The 21,942-nt window shown below is 41.5% G+C and overlaps 2 protein-coding genes across 2 annotated transcripts in view; one reads left to right on the top strand and one right to left on the bottom strand.

Annotated features, from left to right (window-relative positions):
* Window positions 1–210: 210 nt before the first annotated feature.
* SHCBP1L (SHC binding and spindle associated 1 like) lies at window positions 211–16,827 on the top strand. The gene is made up of 10 exons (XM_062581695.1): window positions 211–453; window positions 2,275–2,427; window positions 3,572–3,786; window positions 8,155–8,241; window positions 8,321–8,539; window positions 11,411–11,516; window positions 11,658–11,811; window positions 14,550–14,800; window positions 15,435–15,554; window positions 16,591–16,827. Exons 1-10 carry the CDS (start codon window positions 211–213, stop codon window positions 16,825–16,827), a joined length of 1,785 nt encoding a protein of 594 aa, XP_062437679.1.
* Window positions 16,828–18,255: 1,428 nt separating this feature from the next.
* DHX9 (DExH-box helicase 9) overlaps window positions 18,256–21,942 on the bottom strand; it is a 28,239-nt gene continuing 24,552 nt past the window's right edge. Inside the window, exons 25-27 of the mRNA XM_062581527.1 lie at window positions 20,126–20,241; window positions 19,085–19,285; window positions 18,256–18,805 (exon numbers count right to left, since the gene is read on the bottom strand). Of these exons, the coding sequence (XP_062437511.1) occupies window positions 18,688–18,805; window positions 19,085–19,285; window positions 20,126–20,241 (435 nt within the window). The 3' untranslated portion in view covers window positions 18,256–18,687. The remainder of the gene's footprint in view (window positions 18,806–19,084; window positions 19,286–20,125; window positions 20,242–21,942) is intronic.

The raw sequence follows: 21,942 nt of genomic DNA, 5'->3' as shown, positions 1-21,942 counted from the left end.
CGTCGCGCGCGCGGCTGCGGCGCCTCAGCCCGGGAAAAGGCGGGAAGTGGCGGCGGCCGCCGCGTGCCCGCCACGCGCCCAACGGCCGCTCGCCGCCCAACGGCCGCTCGCCGCCAGCCGCGCCCCCATTGGCTGGCCGCGCCGCGCCGCGCTGCGCTCTCCCGCCGCGGCCGGTGGCGGCCGTTGGGCGCGTGGCGGCCGGCGCGCGGGATGGCGTCGTGCGCGGCGGCGGAGAGGGGCGGCGGCGGCCCGGGGGAGGAAAGCGGGGGGACTCAGCCGGCTGGGACCTCCCGTGAGGCGCGGCTGCGCTGGCCGCCGCCGCCGCTTCCCAGCGTGAGCGAGGAGCCCGGGGAAGCCGCCCCGCTGCCGCGGCAGTACCCGTCCCACCTGAGCGCCATGGCCAGGGGCGACGTGGTGGCGCTCTACTGCGACGCGCTGCTGCGGGGCTGCAAGGTGAGCGGCGCCGCGGGGCCGCGCTCCCCCTCCGCCCCTCGCGGCGCAGGGCCCTCCCCTGGGCTGGGCGAGCCTCGCAGCACGGTGGGGCCGGGAGGAGGCTGAGGGGAAGGAAGGGTGAGTAAGGGCCAGTGAGAGCTGAAAGGTGAGCAAAGGGGTGAAGGGGGAAAGAGGAATGAGACGGGACACTAGCACATTAAATAACAGCCTTCAGGGTGGTTTATAAGTTGCACAGAAACGGGTCATTAGCTGTGGCTCAGAGTCAGCGCAAGATGCTTATGTTCGCTGTCTGCCGCAATAAATTGTCTGCTGTTTTGAAAAGTGCCATGTGTCAGAAATGACCGTGTATCCCTAATTACACTTTCCTCACCGGGAGTCACATCTGCAGCTCGCTCTGAAAAGGGGAGAGCCCTTCTGTATGCGTGCAGGTGATGGCAAATGCCGCGGAGAGGGGGACTGTTGGGTCCAGCTCTGCAGCAGTCAGCCGCACTGCTTCCCAGGGGCTTGAGTAACAGTGCTTGGGCAGCGTTTGGCACACTAGAAGGCACCTGCGGTTCTAAAGAAACTGCTGTCTTGGCTGACAGTTGTGTGGCCCTGCTTAGAACCTGGGGGTGGAGTTAAATGCTCTTTTCTAGCTGCTCTATTTGGAGAAATTGTTTCCCTTCCTTGGGATTTATTCTGGAATGAGATTCTTGGATAAGCTTCATAACCTATACAGTATCTTTTTTCAAAGCGTTGCTTTCAGTAGTACCGATTAATGTTTCCACATCAGGGAAATGCATTTAGAACACAGGATCCTGCATGGGGCTGATCCGAAGTGCTCGACACAAAATGAGCGCGGGGACCCCGTGCTGGGGCCACAGGCAAGCAAGGGCAGCAGGACTCAGCTAGTTCAGAGGTGAAAGAGGTATATCCTAGAACAAGAAAATACAGCACCTAAAGAGGAAAAGGAAAATGAGCTAATAGGCTGTTTCAAAGATATTCTCACTGTTCTGAACCAAGCAGAGAGATTTCCACTCTAACCAACATGGACAGGTAGCCAGCAGTCTATTTTGCTGTTGTGCCAATCTGAATTAGAACATACTTACAGCACTGCATAGTGTCATAATCATTCTTCCAAGTATGTTACCGTTTCTGTATTTTTACATCATAACTTCCTGTACTTTCTCACATTTCCTGGAGCTTGTGGAGTTTGAAATGTTCCATAAATGGCTGTTTTGAAGAATTCATTAGTAGGAATGGCACAAAAATACATGAGCATGCTTGTTAGGAATGTTCAGCTCTGGAGCAGTCAGGTCAAGAGGAGGAACCTGCTCTTGAAACAGTGAGAAAACATCTGATTAACAAAACAACAGATCAAAAGAAGATATATATCTGTCTATCTTACGTATCTTTATATGTATCTTTATATATATATTTATATATATCATATATCTTATCTATATCTTTTAAATATATATTATATATATATCATACATTTATGTATGTATCTATACACACACATACACATATATATATGTATATGTGTATATATATATATAAAAGCAGACCAGCTAATAGGTAGTCTAAGAAGGCAGCTAGGGGACTAACTGGATACTCTAAGCCACAGAAATGACCGTATTACTATTATGAGATATAATTTAGGTATGATTCCAGGAGAAGTAAACACTGCAGCAGTTTCCCATGTTACATTAATGTGACATTACAGATCACATGGATACTTTTTTTTTTTTTTTTTTTTTTTTTTTTTACTTTGTATATTAACTTTTCTTAGTTAATGCAGAGTTAATGTAGATCTTTCATCCTTAATTCTTAAAATAGGCAGAGGATGCTGGTGATGCGATGAGCAAATACCTTTTGGAAAAACTGAAGATGAAAGAAAACAACTGGCTTGGAATCTGGAAGGCTAATCCAGAGCTCTTCTTTGTCAATTCTGAAGATTTAATTACACCGTCTGTTGCAATACTTGTCGAGGTAATTTTTCTTGCTGCCTCTTATCTTGAGCTCTGATACACTTGATGATTCATGTAAACTAATTTTTGAAACAGTAGGCTAATGACCTATGTAGAGTATTTAATATAACAGAATTTCACCCAGGGACTCTTGCAGTGAAGAAAGTTATCTTTCCATGGGATAGAATGACCATTACTAAGCAGAGTGTGTTGTGATTAAAGTAGATTTTTTTTCCTTAGAAAGAAAACTAACCTTCTCTTCTAAGACTTCTATTATGTAAATACTTTCAGCTCAAGATCAAGTTCTCAGTCTTCTCTTAGATAAGCTAAATTGGCTGAAGTCTTTTCAGCAAATGTATTTTGACCTTGAATATTTTGTGATCTCACTGAATGTTCTCCAATTTTTTAACAATATAAAAATGATCGACATGAGAATTAGAGGTATTTTAGAAGTAAGCTTTGCATTACTGTATGCAGAAGTATTAGGAACGTTTTTATACATATTGTGTCTTTGCAGTCACCATATATTCAACTCTTTTTGTTCACTTATCTACAGTGACTCTTAAGTCTTCTTTACAGATGGCTTTCTATAAAATCAGTTGATAGCTCTGGCTTTACTACACTTTTTGAAGATCACCTTCATAGAGACTGGACCTGGAAAGTTTCAGTCTGAAAATGAAGCTTCATCAAAGTTGGAAGCAACTAAGACCAAGTTATTTAGTGTGGAAAAGCTAAATAAGCTACTTTCATTGTTTAGGCAACTTTGAATAAATGAGTCACACGCATTGGGTAAAATAACTATCCTTTAAAATATAAATTCAGAAACTAGGGTTTAGGACAGCTTAAATAGGCTTTCGTTGCCTACTTGTAGACATTGGTTACTATAGCTACCTGATGTAACCATTATTTTTAATGTATGCTGTACCTAGCCTGCTAGTGACTCATACATATTCTGCTGGGAAAGAATGACAAGAAGATAAGACGCTATTCACACAAATACTGACTTTTAGTTTAATATTGTAGACCATTTTTAATGTGAAACTTTCAGGAATTATGAAAAAAAAAGAATTGCAAGACCATACAAATACCCTTATTTCTATCATTCATGTACATGATGATACTAATGTAAAGAGATACTGACATATGCAGCCTTTTGTCTAATTTAGGTTACTTGGAAACTGCCTCAGAATTCATCATCTCAGCTCAAAGCATCTGTATCTGTTGTTGAACCGTTTTCTTCTAATATTGCAAATATACCAAGAGAATTGGTTGATAATATTTTGGAGGAATTGGACCATTGTGTACCTTTGCTGGAAGTCTACCCTGTAGAGGGACAGGACAATGCTGTCTTTGAAATTGCTCAGGCTTTGGAAGTTGTAAGGTATTTAGCATATTTTGCACTATTTTACCATTCACAGCTGGTGAAACATTAACTGAAGAGCTGTATCCATAGCAAAAATATTGGAAAGGTTACTTTGTTTTGGTAATAGTGTAAGAGGAATCACAAAGAAAACTTGAATCTGAGATGTGGTAAGACTGAAAATGTATTTTGAGAAAATCCATGTCACATGTCTAGGAAATTTATTTCACCGATTGATTTAGCCTAGAAGTGTCAAACATTCATTCCCACATCCTTGGCTCTACATAAATTTCTAGTATTTAGTCTCCTCACTCAAGCAGCTCCCCCTATCTTTTTCCTTTTAATTCAAGATTGTTCCTTTATTGCTATAAATGCATGGCTTTTTGAGGCTATGTCACATCAACTCTCAAGACAGACTGCTATTTTTTTTTTTTGATTAGAAGTGTCAGCTAAGCAATATTGGTATGGATTCTGATGACTGAGAACCACTTGAGAAAAAGGGAATTGCAAAGTTGACTTTGCTCCCCGTGTTACTTTAAAGTGACACTTCTAAGACAATGATTTTTTGGATTAGAAATCTATGTTCTTCTCAAAGATTTGAGGGGGGGGGATTTTAAGATTGCTTTGTTTAAAAAATTCATAAAGCAAACAGTCTAGAAGATTAAAAGATGAAACTCTTATTCCAAGTTCTGAAAAATTTAGCTTTTGGCTCTGTCCTGAGTTAGGGAATAAAAAGAAATCATAATCTCAGCTCTTTGAATTTGAAAACATGAAAATGTTTTCTCATTTATCTGCTGATTTATTTTGCTTCATTTTTGGTGCCTCATTTACCCTTCAAATAAAGATTACAAAACAACAGTCTGTAATTACGAAGAAGACTTTTCTCATAGTGGTTTGACTTTGTGTTTTTTTTTTTTTTTTCATTTTGTGTAATATTAGCTACCTGAAAAACTGCAGAGAGTGCTAAATGCAGATTAGGTGCTTGCAGTAATGGTTAGGGCCATATAATCAGGAAATTAGATGAACTCAGTGAATATGTGACTCCCAACAGAGAATGGTAACATTCATTTCAACAATATGTTTTATTTCTGTTAAAGTATTTCTTGTTACTCTGATGATCCTCTGAGAGGTGGGAACAAACAGATATTACAGCTAGAATTTAGCTCTGATTCTTCCACTGATTGTTGATGATGGCAATACTTTTTTAGCAGTCATTTGCATATGCAGAGAAATATATTTATGCATAATTTGTCCTAACTTGCATAAAACAAGAACATGCTGTGTTGCTCATTTGACTTCTGTACATTTCTTACTGTGGGTGCCAGATGCTTTGTGATCTGCTACCACTGTAAGCTTGCGAACACAGAAGCTCCTACGAAAGAAGGAGCCCCTTCCGAAGCAGACTTTTGTAGCAGCTATGCTTCACAGTACCATGCTGCTTCACAATTAAGTACCATCACATTAGAAATTCTCACAAGGTTGACTGCCTCTCAAATGCCAGCACCTAGCATCGGTTGAAAAAGTTGGAAGTTTTGGAATGACCTCTTTCACGGGCACTTCTTCTGCTGTGTTTTCTTCTGCTTTTTTATTTGATGCCACCAAGTTGGACTGAAATTATTTTAGAGTACATAGGAAATCAGTGTCACTTCATAAAAGCATCCATTCCAGAAAATATCACAGAAATGATTAATATTAAACATAGCAGATCTGAACCAGATTATACATCAAAGGAACCTTGCCATGAAGTTTAACGATCCGTTTAAGCCTGTCTGAGGCTGTCATTGAACATGCAGTTCTGCCTTGTCCCAACCGTGTATTCTGTATTGCTTCTGCTGTGTCTGCTTTGTTGAGTTTGCAGCCTTATAACGAGGTGGATCAGTGAGCTGATCCTCCCCAACTGAAAACTGACCAAAACAGTATTAGCAGAGAAGTGGGGCCAGAGTTCTCAGGATAGTCAGGAGCAGCAGCGGCAGCAGCAGCGGCAGCAGCAGCAGGCACACTTTGGCTTAAACTGAGCATGTAACTACATCTATTTTGGAACTTACCTACTTTCTCCTCTGTCATGTATGTCTTCATATAACGTAGGAGCCAATATACCCTACTTCTTACTCAGGAAAAACTAGTGAAAGCAGAAGCAAGTCAGCAGAGTTTCCTGTTCCACGTTCCTGCCTCATGGTATGCCTGCTGAATTCGCCTAGGTCACTCAGCAAGATACTGCTGTAGCTGATGTTCTTCATTTCTCACTGCTTTCTCTCAGTTGTGGGAGGGGTGTTATTTGTGCAGGATGTGGATGCTAATCTCTTACTGCTAGAACACGACTGTCTGTTTTCTGTCTGTTCTTTTTGGTCAGTGTGGCATAACCCAGTCTGCTTTTTCATAGCACTTACTCATTTTCTTCTTTATCGGTGTAGTAGAGCAGCCCAGCTTCGATTGGCACAGGCAGGCTATTAAAAGTGCTCTACTCTTACTAGGCTGCACTGGAATAACTGGCCTGCACAGACAGAGGTGTGATTATTTCCCCCTCTTCCCCTCCTTTCTGTTCTTTTGTGGTAGACTGCTGTCTTGCCCAAATGATGAACTAAACGGAATTCCATTCCAAAAGTATCACCAAGTTTCTGGCTATTCATGCAAGCAGCCTGCCAGCTCCACTAGCCAACCTAAATGTCTGTATTAGCACTGAGGAATTCTATTGCAGCTGTAAAAGGCCATACAATAAACACCGGTGCTACTGCTCATCTGTTTTCCCAGCATCAGTTGTCCCAAATGATCCAAATAGTTTGTGTGTGTGTGGTGTGCATATATGTGTGGGTAGGTGTTTTAAAGCTCTCTCCTCTCTTTTCAAGATTCAGATTACAAACTAGAGAACAGCAAAAATGAGTTCATTAATTTGGGATTGTTCTATCCGTTTTGAGACTTAGCTCAAATAAGATAGGTCTCAGACCTATGGCACTTGAAAACCTTAGTCTCGCAATAAAGGTTTTGCCTTTCATGCATAAATCTACATATGGTCTGGGATTTTGGCAATTACCTGAAACATCTTACCACCATCCTAATCTCAAAATCTTTTTGTAAGAAAGTTTTGTTTATTTTGCAAGCTATCAGTTAACATTCTGCAGAAAACCAGGTAAGTTTTATTGTCCTCGAGTGTTTCCTACTGTTCCCTTCTCCCCGACCACCATAAATGATAGTCAAGCCAGAATTTTATCTCACTTGTACATTATTTGCAGTATTCCGTATTAGGAAATATTCCATATTAGGAAAACTATTTTAGAATTGCCACCTTTTTTTAACCCCCCCCCCCCTGAAGGATCAGCATAGGCATTTATCAGCCACAAAACAGTTCCATTATGTTCTTCCCCTCCTTATAATGGCTCAGCTAGTCAAGAATGGGATTGTGTCCTGTCCAGTATTTTTCACTAGGTAATTTCATGATTGCAGAGCCTTGCTGAATGCTATTATTGCTTTAAATCAGATGCATTTTATTTCTCTAAGGCATTCTTTTGAAGACAAAAGATCTTGGAAATGTCTTTCTTCTCTTTCTTCTCTTTTTCTTCCTCTTCCCTTTCTCCTGCTATGAGGAGTCTTTTAGTTAAAGTTAAAGCCTTGCAAAAAAGTCAGTTTCTGCTTGGTCTGCTGCTTCTGTGTTTTAAGATTCCTGTATGGAAGTGTAGTATAACATCAGTTGTTTGTGATGAGAAAACCATCTTTGTGGGACTTTTGCAGGAAGACAGAGAATTTTGAGATGGCCCAGCAGATCTTGTTTTCATGTTAGCTGTATTTTTGTGCTGTATAACATGTGAATGTGTAAAAGAAAACTATCCTCCTAGAGCTGTCTACTCTTCATGTGGAACAAAATTTATCTTTTGTTATCTTACTTTGTGAGATTGTCTGGAGAGCTGGAGTTCTCCAAATGGGTTAAGTCCACGGCAAAATGTTTTGAAGCTAGTGGGAAAGCATTTGGGGGTTGTATCTCTTTCCTTGCATCTTCCACACACACTTCACTCCACCCCAAAGATGTCCCTGGTATTGGAAGTTGAGAAATTATATAGTGGAAATGTGTTATGAACTACATGCCCATTTCCATGAAGAACAGTTTCGTTAGTACTCTTACCCCTTTTCACGGGTGTATAAATTGGAAAATTTTAAAAATTAAATTTGAAAAAATCTCATGCCATGGAAACTTTCTAGGTACTTTTAAGTAGGTAAGAGAGAAACAGAGATGTAGAATTAAGTGAGTTTAGGAAACTAGATTGCAGTGTTGTATATAATGAGTCCTGTTTTTTGTGGTTTGGGAGTATTTCAGTGGAAAGTTATGACTAGTTTGTCAGGAAAAAATAAGTTCTGCCGCTGTATCCACTTTACATATTGTAACATGAATATATCCTACAGATTCTTCTATGATTTCATTTGGAGGGACTGGGATGCCGATGAAAGCTGTGAGACATATTCAGCTCTGGTAGAAGAGAGAATTAACCTGTAAGTATCTTATCAAAAGAAAAAAAAATGTACAGAGTTCTCTTTGTAAGGAGTTCTTCCTCTTGTTTACTTTTTAAAGTTGGTATGATATTCAGAATGGAACTATTCCTGCTCCAGTGGGTCACCGCTTCAAAAAACATCTGGAGAAGTATAAAATTTTGCGTTTGGAATTGATTCAATATCAAAGTAACATTGAAGAAGAACCCACAGAAGAAGAAGTTGTAGAGTGTTGGAAAAAGTACTATGAACTAGTAATGCTGTGTGGATTGCTGAAAATATGGGAGGACCTACGCCTCAGGTAACCCTTCTAATTACCAGCTACTTGAAAATTCCAAACCAAATCTATTCCAAGGAGTGGTAGGTACTTGTTACCTTCGAAAAGTTATTTTTTGTTAACAAGTGCTGTGATTTATAAATTACAGTTTTTAAAAGTTTCATACTTATTTGTATAATTTTTAATGGCATTATTACAGAGAAGCAAAGTATGATACTGCCCTTTCTCATACAGCTACTGAAGTAAAATTTAAGTATCTAGCACGCATCTCTTTTCTTGTTGGAGTAAGGACTGGAGCATTCTGATTAACTGGCAGCTTCAGAACTATACTACATTTCAAGAGAGTATGTGTGTGTGGATTCACACTGTATGAGCAATCAAATGAGGTTAAGATTGCAAACTCAATCATTTAGAAACTAAAAATGTCACAATTCTAGGGATGCCTGTGCAACTGCCATATCGCATTGCAGCAGTTGCTCAGGCGTGATCACATGCTATTTTTGAGGCTATTTCCTAAGGAAGCAACTCCTGGGACCATCTATCCACCACTGTTCTTCATATAGAACTGAAACTGGTGTCAGATTTCAGTAAAATTTGTTCAAAAGAGCTGAGTTTCACAGGTAAGTTTCTGTGAGTTTAAATAGTGAAAATAGATAACTAAACATTGTGAGCTTGCATACTTTAAAGGCATGAAATTCAATACATCTCAAAATACAGTTCCAGAGCAAACCATATTTCACTAGTTCTGGTGTCCGTAAAACAGTTACATTTTTTAATTGTATCTTTTCATTTTTTAATGCAGTGGCTGAGTGCCACTCACTGTATGCATAGTTGGTTTATTAATAAATGCTCATTTAATCCATCTTACTATAAATAAATGCATATACTCCATCCACCGCTAAGTATATATAACATTTTAGCATGGTCTTTATTTAATAGTGTTCTGATGAAAGTATGTTGTTATTGTGAAAATTAATGAATGAATTATTCCAACACTTCCAGGGAACCCAGTGCTACTGTAACCATTTTAGAAGTAATAATTAAGGTCAGAATAGTTTGGTGGAAAAAATATATATATATTGCTTTGGGTTTTATGCTTGAGAAGCCTGGAGCTTGTTTTCCAGGTTATTTAGCAATTTGTAACTACTTTGAAATTGTAGTTTTCGTTGCCTGCATATCCATGGGCTAATTTGCAAATGTCTTAAACATAACATACAGAATATAAAGGGTGTACAATTAATATGTGAAACTGGATTAAATCTTCTGTCTAGAATTACATAGAAAATCTGTCAGAGTCAGGGAGAAAATTATTTTTTCTCATGTAGCATATAAATCCCTTAATTATGACTTGAGTGATTATGTACCAGAAACACTCAGGACCAGAAATATTTTAAATCTCAAGAGTAGTGGTGGGACAGAAGATTATTGGGCAAAAAGACATGTTTGCTATCAGGCACAGTACAATAAAGAGTAAGTATTTTTTGCTTTTTATCGTAATGTGTCCTTGTATTTTTAGATAACTTACTCTATTTTAATTCTAACTTTTATATCCTTGGTCTTTGGTTCTCCTGAGACTATTGAGCTGTAATCAGTACCTAGTATTTACAGATTCTTTCTGTCTCCTGTTTCTTAAATTTATCTTCAGATAATCTTCTGTTGAAGAACTTTTTTCTGTTGCAGAACTTTTAATGTCACATTCTATCCTTCCACCCACCACAGATGCTCATATTGTACTAGCAAAGTTAGTACTTCAGACACTGCCAGATTTCTGAGTCACTGAAAGATTAAAAAATAAATAAATAAATAAAGTTTATAACACCGCCTTGGAAAATATTACATCACTGGGAATTTCTCCCAGAAGTTTTCTGCTCTAAGAGTATCCTGCAGGTCATGCTCGTACAGTTCCCACATCAAGAGTTTGGATGATACTAAATCCTCGAATTCTTTCTCACCACAAAGTCCCAGAATTGATTGCAAAGGGAAAGGATGAAAGGTGGAGGATAAGTATAAGTGTATGTAGAAAACACCTTCAGGAATGCCACTTACTGGAAGCTTTGTCCACACAATGATTGAAGCCGCATTCCTATGTGAAAAGCATATAATTAAAATTATCATAAATCCACCTCCCTGTTTGTCTGCAGTAACTTCTGTGGAGCAACTGCACATCTGTCACTGGGCTGACAGTACCTCTTGGCAGTGGAACAGCTGTGCAGTGGTCTGCTGCTAGATGTGATGGAAAGATAAAAGGTTATTTGATTTCACAGCTGCTATCTGGAGTGCAAAGTATGCCGCAACTTGGGAAAGACTGATCTGGTTGCAAGTTCTGAAAGGGAGAGAAGGGAGAGTAACCCAGTGACAGATTATCAGTGTCTTGAAAGGCATTAATGAACAGTCATCTTGGCATAGTAAATAGATTTTGCAAAGAAGCCTGAAATGTTGCTTTAAGTTAGATGGCGCTTAAACATCATCGAAGTAGTTTTGGCCCTGTCTGTATTAGTCTGTAGGTACATGAGAATAAACAACACTGTTTAGAATTCAGCATTTTTTTTCAAATGCGAGTTAAAGCCCAGAACGTTAGCACTTAACTAATCTAAAGTTTATTGAGGATTTGGATGTGTCACATGGTGGTTTTGAGTGCTAAATGATTCTGGCCTAAACCAAATGGAAATACTGAAGATGGTGCTTTTGAACTTTTTTTTTTTTTTTAATCCTCAATGCTGTGAGTTTTTGTGAAGCTGAATATTCCTGGTTTCTCTGTCATTGAGGGTATTGCACTTAAATGCACACAGCTCTTCAATGCAGTAACAGAGCATAAATTTAAGTCATTGTTTGCAAGCATCGGAAATGTTTTGCTTAACATTTAACTGTAGTACGTAGATTTCTTCTAAATTTCAGAGCCCATGGACCTTTGACCCCAAGGATACTAAGGCGCAGGAAGGGGTACAGAGCTGATGGGAAAACCGTAACTCATACCGTCGCTAAAACGATGACAGCTGAAATGGTAAGGGGAACTTTCTCCTTATTCAAACTGTAGATGAGTCAGAAAAACTATGCTAAACAAAGTTGACATAGGAGATGTGATTTTGTTTTGTTTTGTTTTAAATTTGCTCAAATCTAGGAAGTGGCTCTCTTTCCTGTACAGGTTAAGGATTTTTCTGTGGACACTCCACTTCAGCATCATGAGAATCTGAACGTGGCTTTAGAAAGCTGCTACAGTGGAGACACCGTGGTTGTTTTCCCAGGAGAATATAAGGCCATAAACTTATCCATGTTAACTGAAGACATTATTATTAGAGGTTGGTATTGTGTTCTTCTTAACTTACCTCTGTCTTTATGAACTGTAGCTCTAAAGCTGTTCAGATTAGTGACTCTCAGCAAAATGTCAGGGAAAAATATGCTTGCTGGAGCTTTTAACTGGATTAAAGCCTTCCAATGTGAAAATAAATAGCAGGGTATGATTTGTTAGTTACTACCAGAAGAAAAATACTGCGCAACTTGAATACAATAAAACAGGAATTCAGTGAAATAATCAGTTCATTAGAACTTTAATAGCTAACAAACTAGTAATCTTATAAAGGATAGGTCCTCCTCATCCCCATTGACAGGTGGACACACAAAATTTGCATGCATTGTTTCTGTTCTTCATGGCAGGAGCGGAGGGTTGTTTTTTTTTCAGGCACTGTAAGTTAAATGCAAATAACAGCACCTCAAAAATAGGCAGGGTGTTGTCCTTGATGTCTCTTGAGAAGAGTGGTTTTGTTTGTTTCTAATAAGAATGTCAGTGTCGACACTACATTGAACTCACTCTAATGATAGGCTTAATTGGAAATGAGCACTAACACACTTTCCAGTCATGATCACTAAATATAAAGCCTGCATGCATGGGTTATTTAAAAACATACATTCACTTGCATACATTTCCTTTTTCAGGCTGAGGCCTGTATCATGTCATGATTTGGCATCTTGCAAAGTATGGCATCAGGTTCTGAGTTTATTTTAAACTTTATCAATCTTTTCCTGCCTTTTAATATCATGAAAAAATGCTGCAAAAATGCTGCTTCAGTTCTGGTGTGGTTTTTCTTAATGTGCGTACCGCCAGGTGCTAGTGTATACCGAATTACTTGTTAAAGCTGGCCATTCTGTGACAGGATGGTTTGTACTAACTGGTATGACAAAGCTCCCAGCAATGGTACAGATGAACTTAAGCCACTTCCTGCATCTCAGTCATTTATTTCCCCCCCACCCATGCATGTACACACACATGCACATATACACTCAAACACACATGCTCTTTCAGTGCCTGGTCTTCACTGAGGCCAGTAACTGCCTGAGACAGCAAATGCTAAGGCAGGATCTGTTTCTTCTTACTACATGACTTCCGCATCCTTCTGGAACCAGCCTACCTAGGTGTAACTTGGAAATACCAGTGCCTCACGCAAAGCCGCTGCTGTGGTTATTTATGCAGTGCCTGTTGCTTCAAGGATGCTTTAGTGCAGCTTTCTGGTACTGCTCAGAACAAGGTCAGGTTGAAAAATTTTCAGAGCTGTCAGTGTTAGCAGAAAATCACCAGGCGGCTCAGAACAGGCAGCGAAGTGTCACATGCATTGCCTAGAACTTCCTTTAATTTGCCTATTTTCCCATTCCTGGAATTCGGGGGGGGGGGGCTTCTTTTCTCCTCCCGGTCCTCCAGCTTTGATTTGTTGCAGTTACCTGAATGGAAACTGTTTGTGTTTGTAAATACACACTTTCTTCATTCAAGGGAGATTTTTGAATGAGGTAGTAGAAAACGTAAGTGAATCTGGGGCCTGCGTGCGCCTATGAAGCGTACGTACCTCCTTGCTGCAAAGAGCAGGGCCCCGTCCTGAGGTGATGGCAGGTGGTTCAGAATGAGACGCGCTCTTTCTCATCGTGTTGAGAAAGTGCTTTTAGGCAGCCATTTTCAGCTCTCTTCTCTTGTCAGTGCTCTGAGCGAGCAGACACGTTACAGCTTGGCAGTGTTCACCTCTTCATCTTTTTTTTTGTAGGTTTTAAACTCTTACTGCATCTCTTTTTCAGCGAGAGGTAAGATCTCGCATGTTAAGCCGTCATACCTGTGACAGGTTTACCCGAGTATTCTTCACCACATTTTTAATTTGGAGGCAGGAAAAAAGATCACTTAACTAATTGCAATGCTAATTTGGTCAATTAATCTCAGGAACAAATAATTCAAAAAAATGTGCACAGTTTTAACAGCTGCTCTGCAAATCAAGAACAAATCCTTATAAATAATTCTGTAGGAAAACTCTTTCTGTAAAGATACTGCTTATGAGAAAAGACTTTCAAGAAAAAATGCTGGGAGTAGCTGCGAAGTGTCTTGGAGATGGTTGTCTGGAGATCAGCAGGATACCATTAATGCTGATGCTACAAATGACCTCTTAGCGTTCTTCTAAACCTTAGGTAATGCTCACAGAGTAGTTCTGTTGAACTCCTCTCCACTGGTGGAAAGCTGCCGGTATCTAAAGAAGTTTTTTCAATTCTCATACTAGGCTACATTATGTAAAGTGCTGCCTGAGCACTCGCCTGAGTAACCTGCAAATTTATTGGAACAGCGCAATAAACAGCAGACTGTCAGATTTCTTGTGTGACTGACTCCAACAGGCTGTTCACAAGAGACCGGCCACTGTATATTACCTCAAAGACAGCAGTTACCATGTTGTATTTTCTCTTTAGTGCTGAGATACTCGTATTCATGCCCTTGTGCTATGTGTTCTGATTGTCAGGCTTTTGAAACTACCATTTACATGAACAGCGTTAGTGCTTGCTATTTAATGCAGCGTTGTGCATACAGTTAGGCATGCAAGCATGGGGTCCAGTTGACGAAATCAAGCTTTAAAATACTTGGTTTAACTGCAATTTGTTATTTGTTGGTAGCATTTTTAATAATTATATTGGAAGTTTTAAAACAAGCGAGATAAAAATTTAGGAAACCAACTGACAAGTGTTATTCCTCATATAACTGTTTTGATACTGCTATACTCTTCTCCTTTTCCATCAGGAACCGGAAAACCAGAAGAAACCATGATTGTTTCAGAACCAACTCATGATAGTTTTGTGGTATCCAAAGCCAAAGATATAAAACTAATGCACCTTACATTGGTACAGCAGGGGACAGTCGATGGTATCGTGGTTGTTGAATCTGGCCACATGACTTTAGCAAATTGTGTACTAAGGTGTGAAGGAACCGGAGTCTGTGTGCTTACTGGAGCTTCGCTGACTGTCACAGATAGCGAGATTACTGGAGCTCAGGTACTTCATTCTTTAATTTCAAATAATTAAATTCGTTGCACAAGAAATGTGAATGTTCCAACGAGCTGGCTTTTTGAAACAAAGGACAGATCAATTTACTGACAAAGTAAACTCATCTCCAGCTCCGATTCTACTGTGAAAACGTACATGTCATTTCACGTTACTTTTCAGTTCTCTATAGCCAAGCTGTTTAAGCTCTTCACTAGCACATCAATCCTTGTTTAGACTGCTGTATTCATTTCTAGCAGAGGAAGTGTTGGCAAAGATTATTGCTTTCCCACTTAACTTGCCCCGATGGATTACATATTAAAAACCAGACTGAATATTGTTAAGCAGTATTTTCATGCTTGACACTTTATGTATGCACTGGAGTTTTACATATTAAAATATCTCCTGAACTGTAGTTTTTAGATGCTAAATAACCAATGTCAGCTTTTCCCTCCACAGCCTGCAATCTGAGCAGTTCTCAGAACTGTGCCCTTAAAAATTCTTTGTCAATGTCAACTTGCAACGTAGGAGTATGACCTACAGAATTTCAGAACGCTATTACACTTAATCTGAGTATCAGATTATTTTTTAAACAGTCCTTACTAACAACATTACATTGGATTTAATCTCTTTGTTTAATGACCAGGGTGCTGGTGTTGAGCTGTACCCAGGGAGCACAGCCATTTTAGAAGGTAACAAAATTCATCACTGCAATAGCAGAACTAGTGAGACCTCACATCACAGCCTGGGTGGCATTAACATTAAGGTAACGATTTATGGTCTTTTTCTAGTAATAGTAGATATAATAGCTTTACAGTTAAAATTCAGAATCATTTTTGTAAGGTGACCTGAGAAACATGGAGTTTACTCTAAAAATGGTATTTCTTTAGCTAGAATTTAATGTTCACATACCCCAGTAAAACTGTTTTCAGCCAGTATCGTAGAACATTGCACATGTACTTGAAAATCCCTGGTATCTTATTCTGCCTCCTGAAACTTAATAGTTAGAAGTAGGGAAAAGCAAATGATAGTTACGTAGTTGAAAGCAAACTGCAGCAAAGGGCCCTACTACACACAAAGGCCTGCTCAGAACAAAACCTTAACGGGAGTAGCGGGACATAAACCTGAGCTGCTGTCCAACAGGGAGACCGACCCACTAGGGTACATTGGATTTCTTCCCAGTACCCTGAATTGTGTTCCTGCACAAGTCAAGATTGGGAAACTTCTGGCAGTGCCAAACAGCTTGGCACTGAGCTTCCATGCAGTCAGGAAATGGGCTGTTCTGCCCGTCAGCACCAGAGGGGCACTCTAAGAAACGTTTTCAAGGTACCACTGAATATGCTGTATCTGCACAATTCCTCAGTATAAATTAATCTTTACTTTTTTGCCAAGCTGTGGAAGAACTCCTCTATTGCCCTTGTATAAAATAGCCGGTTGCTTCAGGGCCCTCCCTTAAGCTTGGTTCTCTTCTGTGCTCACACTGCACCTATCTCCTACTTCCTATTGAAATGCAGCCTTCTCTAGAAGGCTAGCAACAACTAGAATGTGAAATTGGAAAGCTTTAACAGATGTTAGATCACATTTAAGAATTGTAGGCCAATATTTAAATTACTAAATGTATTCACTTTAAAACCACTGGACATCACATGGTTCCAGCTTTGCATTAGTGAGGTAACTGGGCTAAGATGAAGTTTGAGGGACAAAGCAAGTGTTGTCTGGATGCAATAAATAGATACAGAAAGAGAACAGGGCTAATACCGCAATGTATCTTCCAATGTCCATGCCTTTTGATTCCCTAACAGGTTGTTCCTGTCCCCAAACTGAAGATGAAAAATAATCACATTTTTAGTAACAGTGGCCATGGAGTCACCATTCTTCAGCCTACAGACACACCTACATCAGCAGGAGGGATTGTGGAATTTACTGCATCAGGCGATGCAGAAGAAGATGCACTCTCCAAATTAATCCAAGATCTACGTTTGGAGATGAATACTAATACACTTGATGACATCAAAGATATCTCTGTAATTCATAGCTAGACATCTAAGGGTCAAGTGGTACTTAGTGTTAACAATTTCGATTAAAGAAACAGTGTTTCACATTTACTTAGTTTTTTTAAGAACTCTTTGGACATGCTTTAAACTTTACTCAGACACTAAAGCTCCCTCCTCCCCCGGTAAGTGGAGCTCATTTGACCCTGTTGACTACAGTGGGATAAGCACTCCAGCCGGATTAGCGGGAGCATTGTTTGGTTTAACCTCAGCAGGCTGGGTAACGTACCAGTTAAATGGTTCGGGTTTTGTTCAAGCGGTAGCCACAGCCACCTTCCTGCGTTCTTGTGGTGCTGGGCCTTGTAACACAAAGCCTGTGTGCGGAGGCAGGAGCTTCCTGCTGCTGTGCCAGGCCAGCACAGCTGTTGCAGCGGCCGTGCTAGCCAATGGCAAAGGAGCCAGTCCACTTTGGTCTTTCAGTCCGGTTTGGTTCGCTTTCACATGTATATTTGGAAGAATGAAATGTGATTATTTTGGAGTAGCAATGTAAATGAACACCGTGTTTCTGCCTTGGAGGTCACTTCAGATTCTGCAGACGTTAGCTGCATCGCCTCAGTCTTGGAAAAAGATAGTCCTGGTTCCTGCATTACCTCTATCAGAGGAAGCTCTAGCTCTTACAGCCGCTGTGCCAGTGTTACACAGCAAGCACGAGGCCAGTGGCTGGCTGTGAAGGAACCAAAAGCTGCCTGCCATAAAGAGCAACTATCACAGCAACACCTACTCGCACAGTTTATTAGGGAATAACAAAAAAAAAAAAAAAAAAAAGAAAGAAAAATCCCCACTGAGTTCACGTTCTGTAATTTGAAATTTGTTTGGCAGAGAATGGGTTTAGAGTATGAAGAGGTTTCTTCAGAATGCCTCCTGCTGCCTACAGCTAAACCTACTCTTAGAATAGATGAGTTTAAAATTTTTAAATCTAAATCCAAAAACATTTTATACTCTGTATAACCCAGATGCAAATACAGCATATAGATCTTGAAAACCAAACATTTTATTAAGAACAAAATAATACAAGTTGTGGTGAGTTTTCTAACAAGGGGACAGTATTTTTACAGAGCTGTACTAGTTCTAAGCAACTGAAACAGCAAACAGACTGGTGACAGCAAGAAAGGAAATGAGACACCTGCGCTTTGGTGGAGCGGGAAGACTTCACTGAACTTCCACACTACCACCCACCCCTCCGTGTGTCTCCATAGCCCCCTCTGTACCCTCCGCCTGTTCCTCGATACCCCCCTCCTCTATACCCCCCTCCGCCGCCACAACCTCCCACCGCGCCCCCGCGGTAGGAGCCGTAGCCACCGTACCCTCCGCCTCTGTAGCCAGAGCCGTGCTGGTAACCCCTCCAGCCGCCTCCACTGTTGTAGCGAGCCATTTTCGGGGGGCGAGGACCATCTCCAAATCTGGAAGAGAGGCACTGTGTATTTGACACGATTTAACAGATTCCATTCCTTTTTAAAATCCCAGGATTAATGAATTTGCAGAAGGCTCAGTTAATACGCCCTGGTTTTCTGTTTAAGCAATTCACTTAAAGCTTGCACTCTTGCTCCCTTTCACTTCATTAAAAAACAGCCAGGAAGAGCCTGAAGTGCCACCTGAGCAGATCCTCTCAGACAGGTCCACATCCGAGACAGCAAGTTTTCCCCTCGGTCCAGCTCACACACGAGCAGGAAGCCCAGTTCCTACCTGTATGAGCAGCGATCCAGTGAAGTACGTATCTAAGCTGGATGTGTTCATTTTCCTTTGCTTCAGAAATAAAACATGAAAATAAGCCTATAAAGGGCTACGGAGGGGAGCAAGAGGAAAACAGAGTAGCCAAATATTTACTTTTGTTCCCAGGGTCAGAAATGACTAGGCTTGCCCAGAATAAATTCGGATCATCTTTTCTTTGAAAGTCACCGTGTTTTGGAACGAGCGGTGAAACGTGTCAGGAAGCAGCCCTTCCATTAGGGAGCGCCTCGCGCCCTTCCTGTGGAAACAGACGGTGATTCGTCTGCATCAGCCTCTGCACGTGACAGTTCTACATATGCTCAAGCTACAGTCTTCTGCAGCAGGAGTCCAAAGGCCCTGGCCATACCAGGCAGGTCTCCTGGCACCCTGAGCTCTGGGCTGCCGCAGCCCCCGCCCGGGGCGAGCAGGGGCTGCACGTGCAGAGCTCCTCTGTTGGGGCTCTCGGCGCTCCCCCAGGGACGCAGCACAGGCCCCTCCCTGGAGCTCCAGCTGCACACGCGAACAGAGCTGAGCTCACCTGGTGCTGGCGGCTATGAGGTTGATGCCTGCGGCTGAAGGCCTAGAGACCTGACGGATCACATTCAACATTCGCTCGTTTACTGGGTCCAGCTGCCTAATCATCTCGAGATCTTTAGTTACTTCCACAACAAGACCCTCCATTGCAGCACGCAAAGCAGTGATGCAGGCAGCTACAGTATGGGACATCTTCAGTTTGATCCTAGAACGGAAAGAGAGTTACGTTACCTGTATCACCGCTTCCAAGAAATAAATTGTTTGAGAATAGTTTCCATCAAGTAGTTTTTCATGCAGCACTGCATACACTGAGCCAAAAATCCACATTCTCATCTCTGAAGCTCAAATCTGCTAATGAGGGGAAATAAAATTCAGGAGACAAATTTGTCAGGTCTTTAAAACTTGACACTGTTGAAACACCTACTGTCCTCCTGCTTAACTTCACTCTTTAGATGTGGAACACTCAAGTAATACCAAAACATAACCCTTGGCCTGAAAACGCAGGCTATTTTTGGGAGCATTTGTACAAAAATACAAAGAAATCCAAAATGCCCCAAGCTTTTGAAGGCTATAGGGCAGCCTCACAAATACTTCTTAGGCAATTATTCACCTTCACTGTACTGACTGAAAAAAAAGTGTAATCCAGATGGTACTTTGTCAAGGCCATTTCTCTCCTTGAGCTGCATTTGTGAGACTTAAAAACAAGATTCCCTTAGCCTCTCTCTGAAGGGGATGCCCAAAATGAGTACTACCACTTATTCAGGTTCCAGTTGAAGAGGGGGGGGGGGAAAGAAAGTTTTCATGGAAATTTCCTGGCGCCATGTTTTTAATTTAAGTAGACAATCTATACAAAACAACACTGACAAAATAAACCCCTCCCTTCCTCGCACAAAACAAAGGTAATGCCCTCCCAGTGATCTGTCCTGCGTGGCTTGCTCTAGGGTCCCTGTTCTACAGACACTTGTGTCTGCATTAGCAGCCACTTCCCCTCAGTCCACGTTCCTCCAAAGGCCTGAACGTCCATTAGCACCGCGCAAGGCCGTACCAGTCATCCACCAGAATGAGCTCCCCGTCAGACAGGACTTTCTTGGAGGCAAACAGAAGCAGCTGCAGCGGGCTTACCAAGGTCATTGCTTTGGCAGAAATGGCTCGTGTTCGGATCTGCGGGCAGAAGAGGAATACAACCCTTGAAACGCAAGACGGATCACTATACCTTCCAATGGCCGCCAAGACCCGGGAGCTTTGGAAACCAACATCACGTGCCAATACCAGGTATAGGGTCAGGAATTTATATGGGCATGCGTGCAAATCACACTGAGCGCTGGGCAGACCCTTACGGAGACTCGGCACTGACTGGTAACACGGAACACCGCACACTTCCACGGCTGCCTGTCTGCACTTACGCAGCTGGTGCTCTGCAAGAGCCACCTCAAGTTCTGTCAGCCTCAAAGTGACCAAGGCACAGCTGAAGTATCTTCCCACCTTCTGCACTGCTGGGGCTGGGAGGAAAAGCTCACGCTGCTTCTTTAGCAGGGTCCTACATATGCAAAACTTCTAAGATGCTACGTGGCTGTGCTAAAACGCCTACGTTGTCGTTCTATAGAAACAAGACCTTAAGCTTGTACTTGAAGTGAGCACAACAAGCCATCTGACACGAAGCAGAGGCAGCAGCACTCGCTGCATGGCAACTGCCACCCGTTTAGATTAGGAATCGAAGAGCGCTGCTCAGGATTTCAGCCTCCCCCATCAAAAGCTGCATCTCTCTCCTTTCAGACGCAAGGGCAACAGGCAGAATCCATGTTACTTGTTTGTCCTCAGGGAGGAGGCTTGCCCTTACCCCGGGAGCCACTAGACACACTCAAAACAGAGAAGTTTCCAGAAGGGAAGCTGGGGCAAAAAAATAGCTACAGCCGCAAAACAGACTGCCAAGCCTCAAAAAAAAAAAAAAAATAAAAAGCTTTATTTTTGCAAGTGCATATTGGATAAGAAGGGAGCTGCTGATTAATCCTTCCTACAGCACAGTTTTACCAGTCACCGTCTTCACAACCACTCTCAATTTTGTCTAAGTATTTTGGTGTAGCTTTTCTGCTGATTTTATTTATTCTTAAAAAAAAAAAAAAAAAAAAAAAAAAAAAAAAAAAAAAAAAAGCATTGCTTTTTGAGTTCAAAAGTCTTTTGGTCTTTTCAGGGGAGTTCACTTTACAGAGATGGTCTAGGCAGACCAAAGCTCTGTCCATCTCAGGATCCTGCTATACAGGGTGAGTAAGAGGTGAAGCTCTGAACTGTGTACGTAAGAATCGCGAGTGCCAAGCCAGGGCCCAAAAGTCCATTTATTACCAATAAAGTACTTTATCTGTACATATTAGTAAAACATGTCGTATGTCAGCAAAAAGAGAGGATATGAAAATCAGCATTAAAAAAGGGAATTCAGAATTAATCTGTGTAGGCAGGGTGACAAAAAGAAACACATCTACAACATCACTTCTGTTACGAGACCTTACAATGCTCTCTTCACAGCAAGACGCTTCACTAACTTGATGCTTATTCTGAAAAACTTCTTTACAGCTCTTCCCAGACAGAGGCCCGTCGGTAGCTCAGATTCCAGCGGTGCACAGCTAGTTTCAACAATCGGAGACAGCACACTAGGGCCTCTGCCATCGCTCTGCTGGTGGTACTGTGCACAGACAGCACAACCAGCCGCTGACAGCCCGCGGACTGTTCCCCGGCTACATCCCGTACAGAGGCAGAGCCTCCCTGAGAGAAGGGCGACCAGGAGCAATTGCGTTCACATGCTCCAGTGATGGCAACCAAAGAGCAAACAGGGGCTTAATTGTACATGTACAATATGTGCTGTGTGTGCCA

Source organism: Rhea pennata, chromosome 8, assembly GCF_028389875.1.
Source record: "Rhea pennata isolate bPtePen1 chromosome 8, bPtePen1.pri, whole genome shotgun sequence".
Classification (NCBI taxonomy): Eukaryota; Metazoa; Chordata; class Aves; order Rheiformes; family Rheidae; genus Rhea; species Rhea pennata.
Note: the sequence above shows the minus strand (reverse complement) of the source record. Positions and strands in the feature narration are given on the sequence as shown.

Excerpts from the sequence above, each read along its gene's own strand:
- SHCBP1L (XM_062581695.1), top strand. The coding sequence starts at position 211 with ATGGCGTCGTGCGCGGCGGCGGAGAGGGGCGGCGGCGGCCCGGGGGAG. Across the intron at positions 11,812-14,549 it reads TGAAGACATTATTATTAGAG|GAACCGGAAAACCAGAAGAA; the intron begins GTTGGTATTGTG and ends CTTTTCCATCAG. Across the intron at positions 15,555-16,590 it reads TGGGTGGCATTAACATTAAG|GTTGTTCCTGTCCCCAAACT; the intron begins GTAACGATTTAT and ends ATTCCCTAACAG.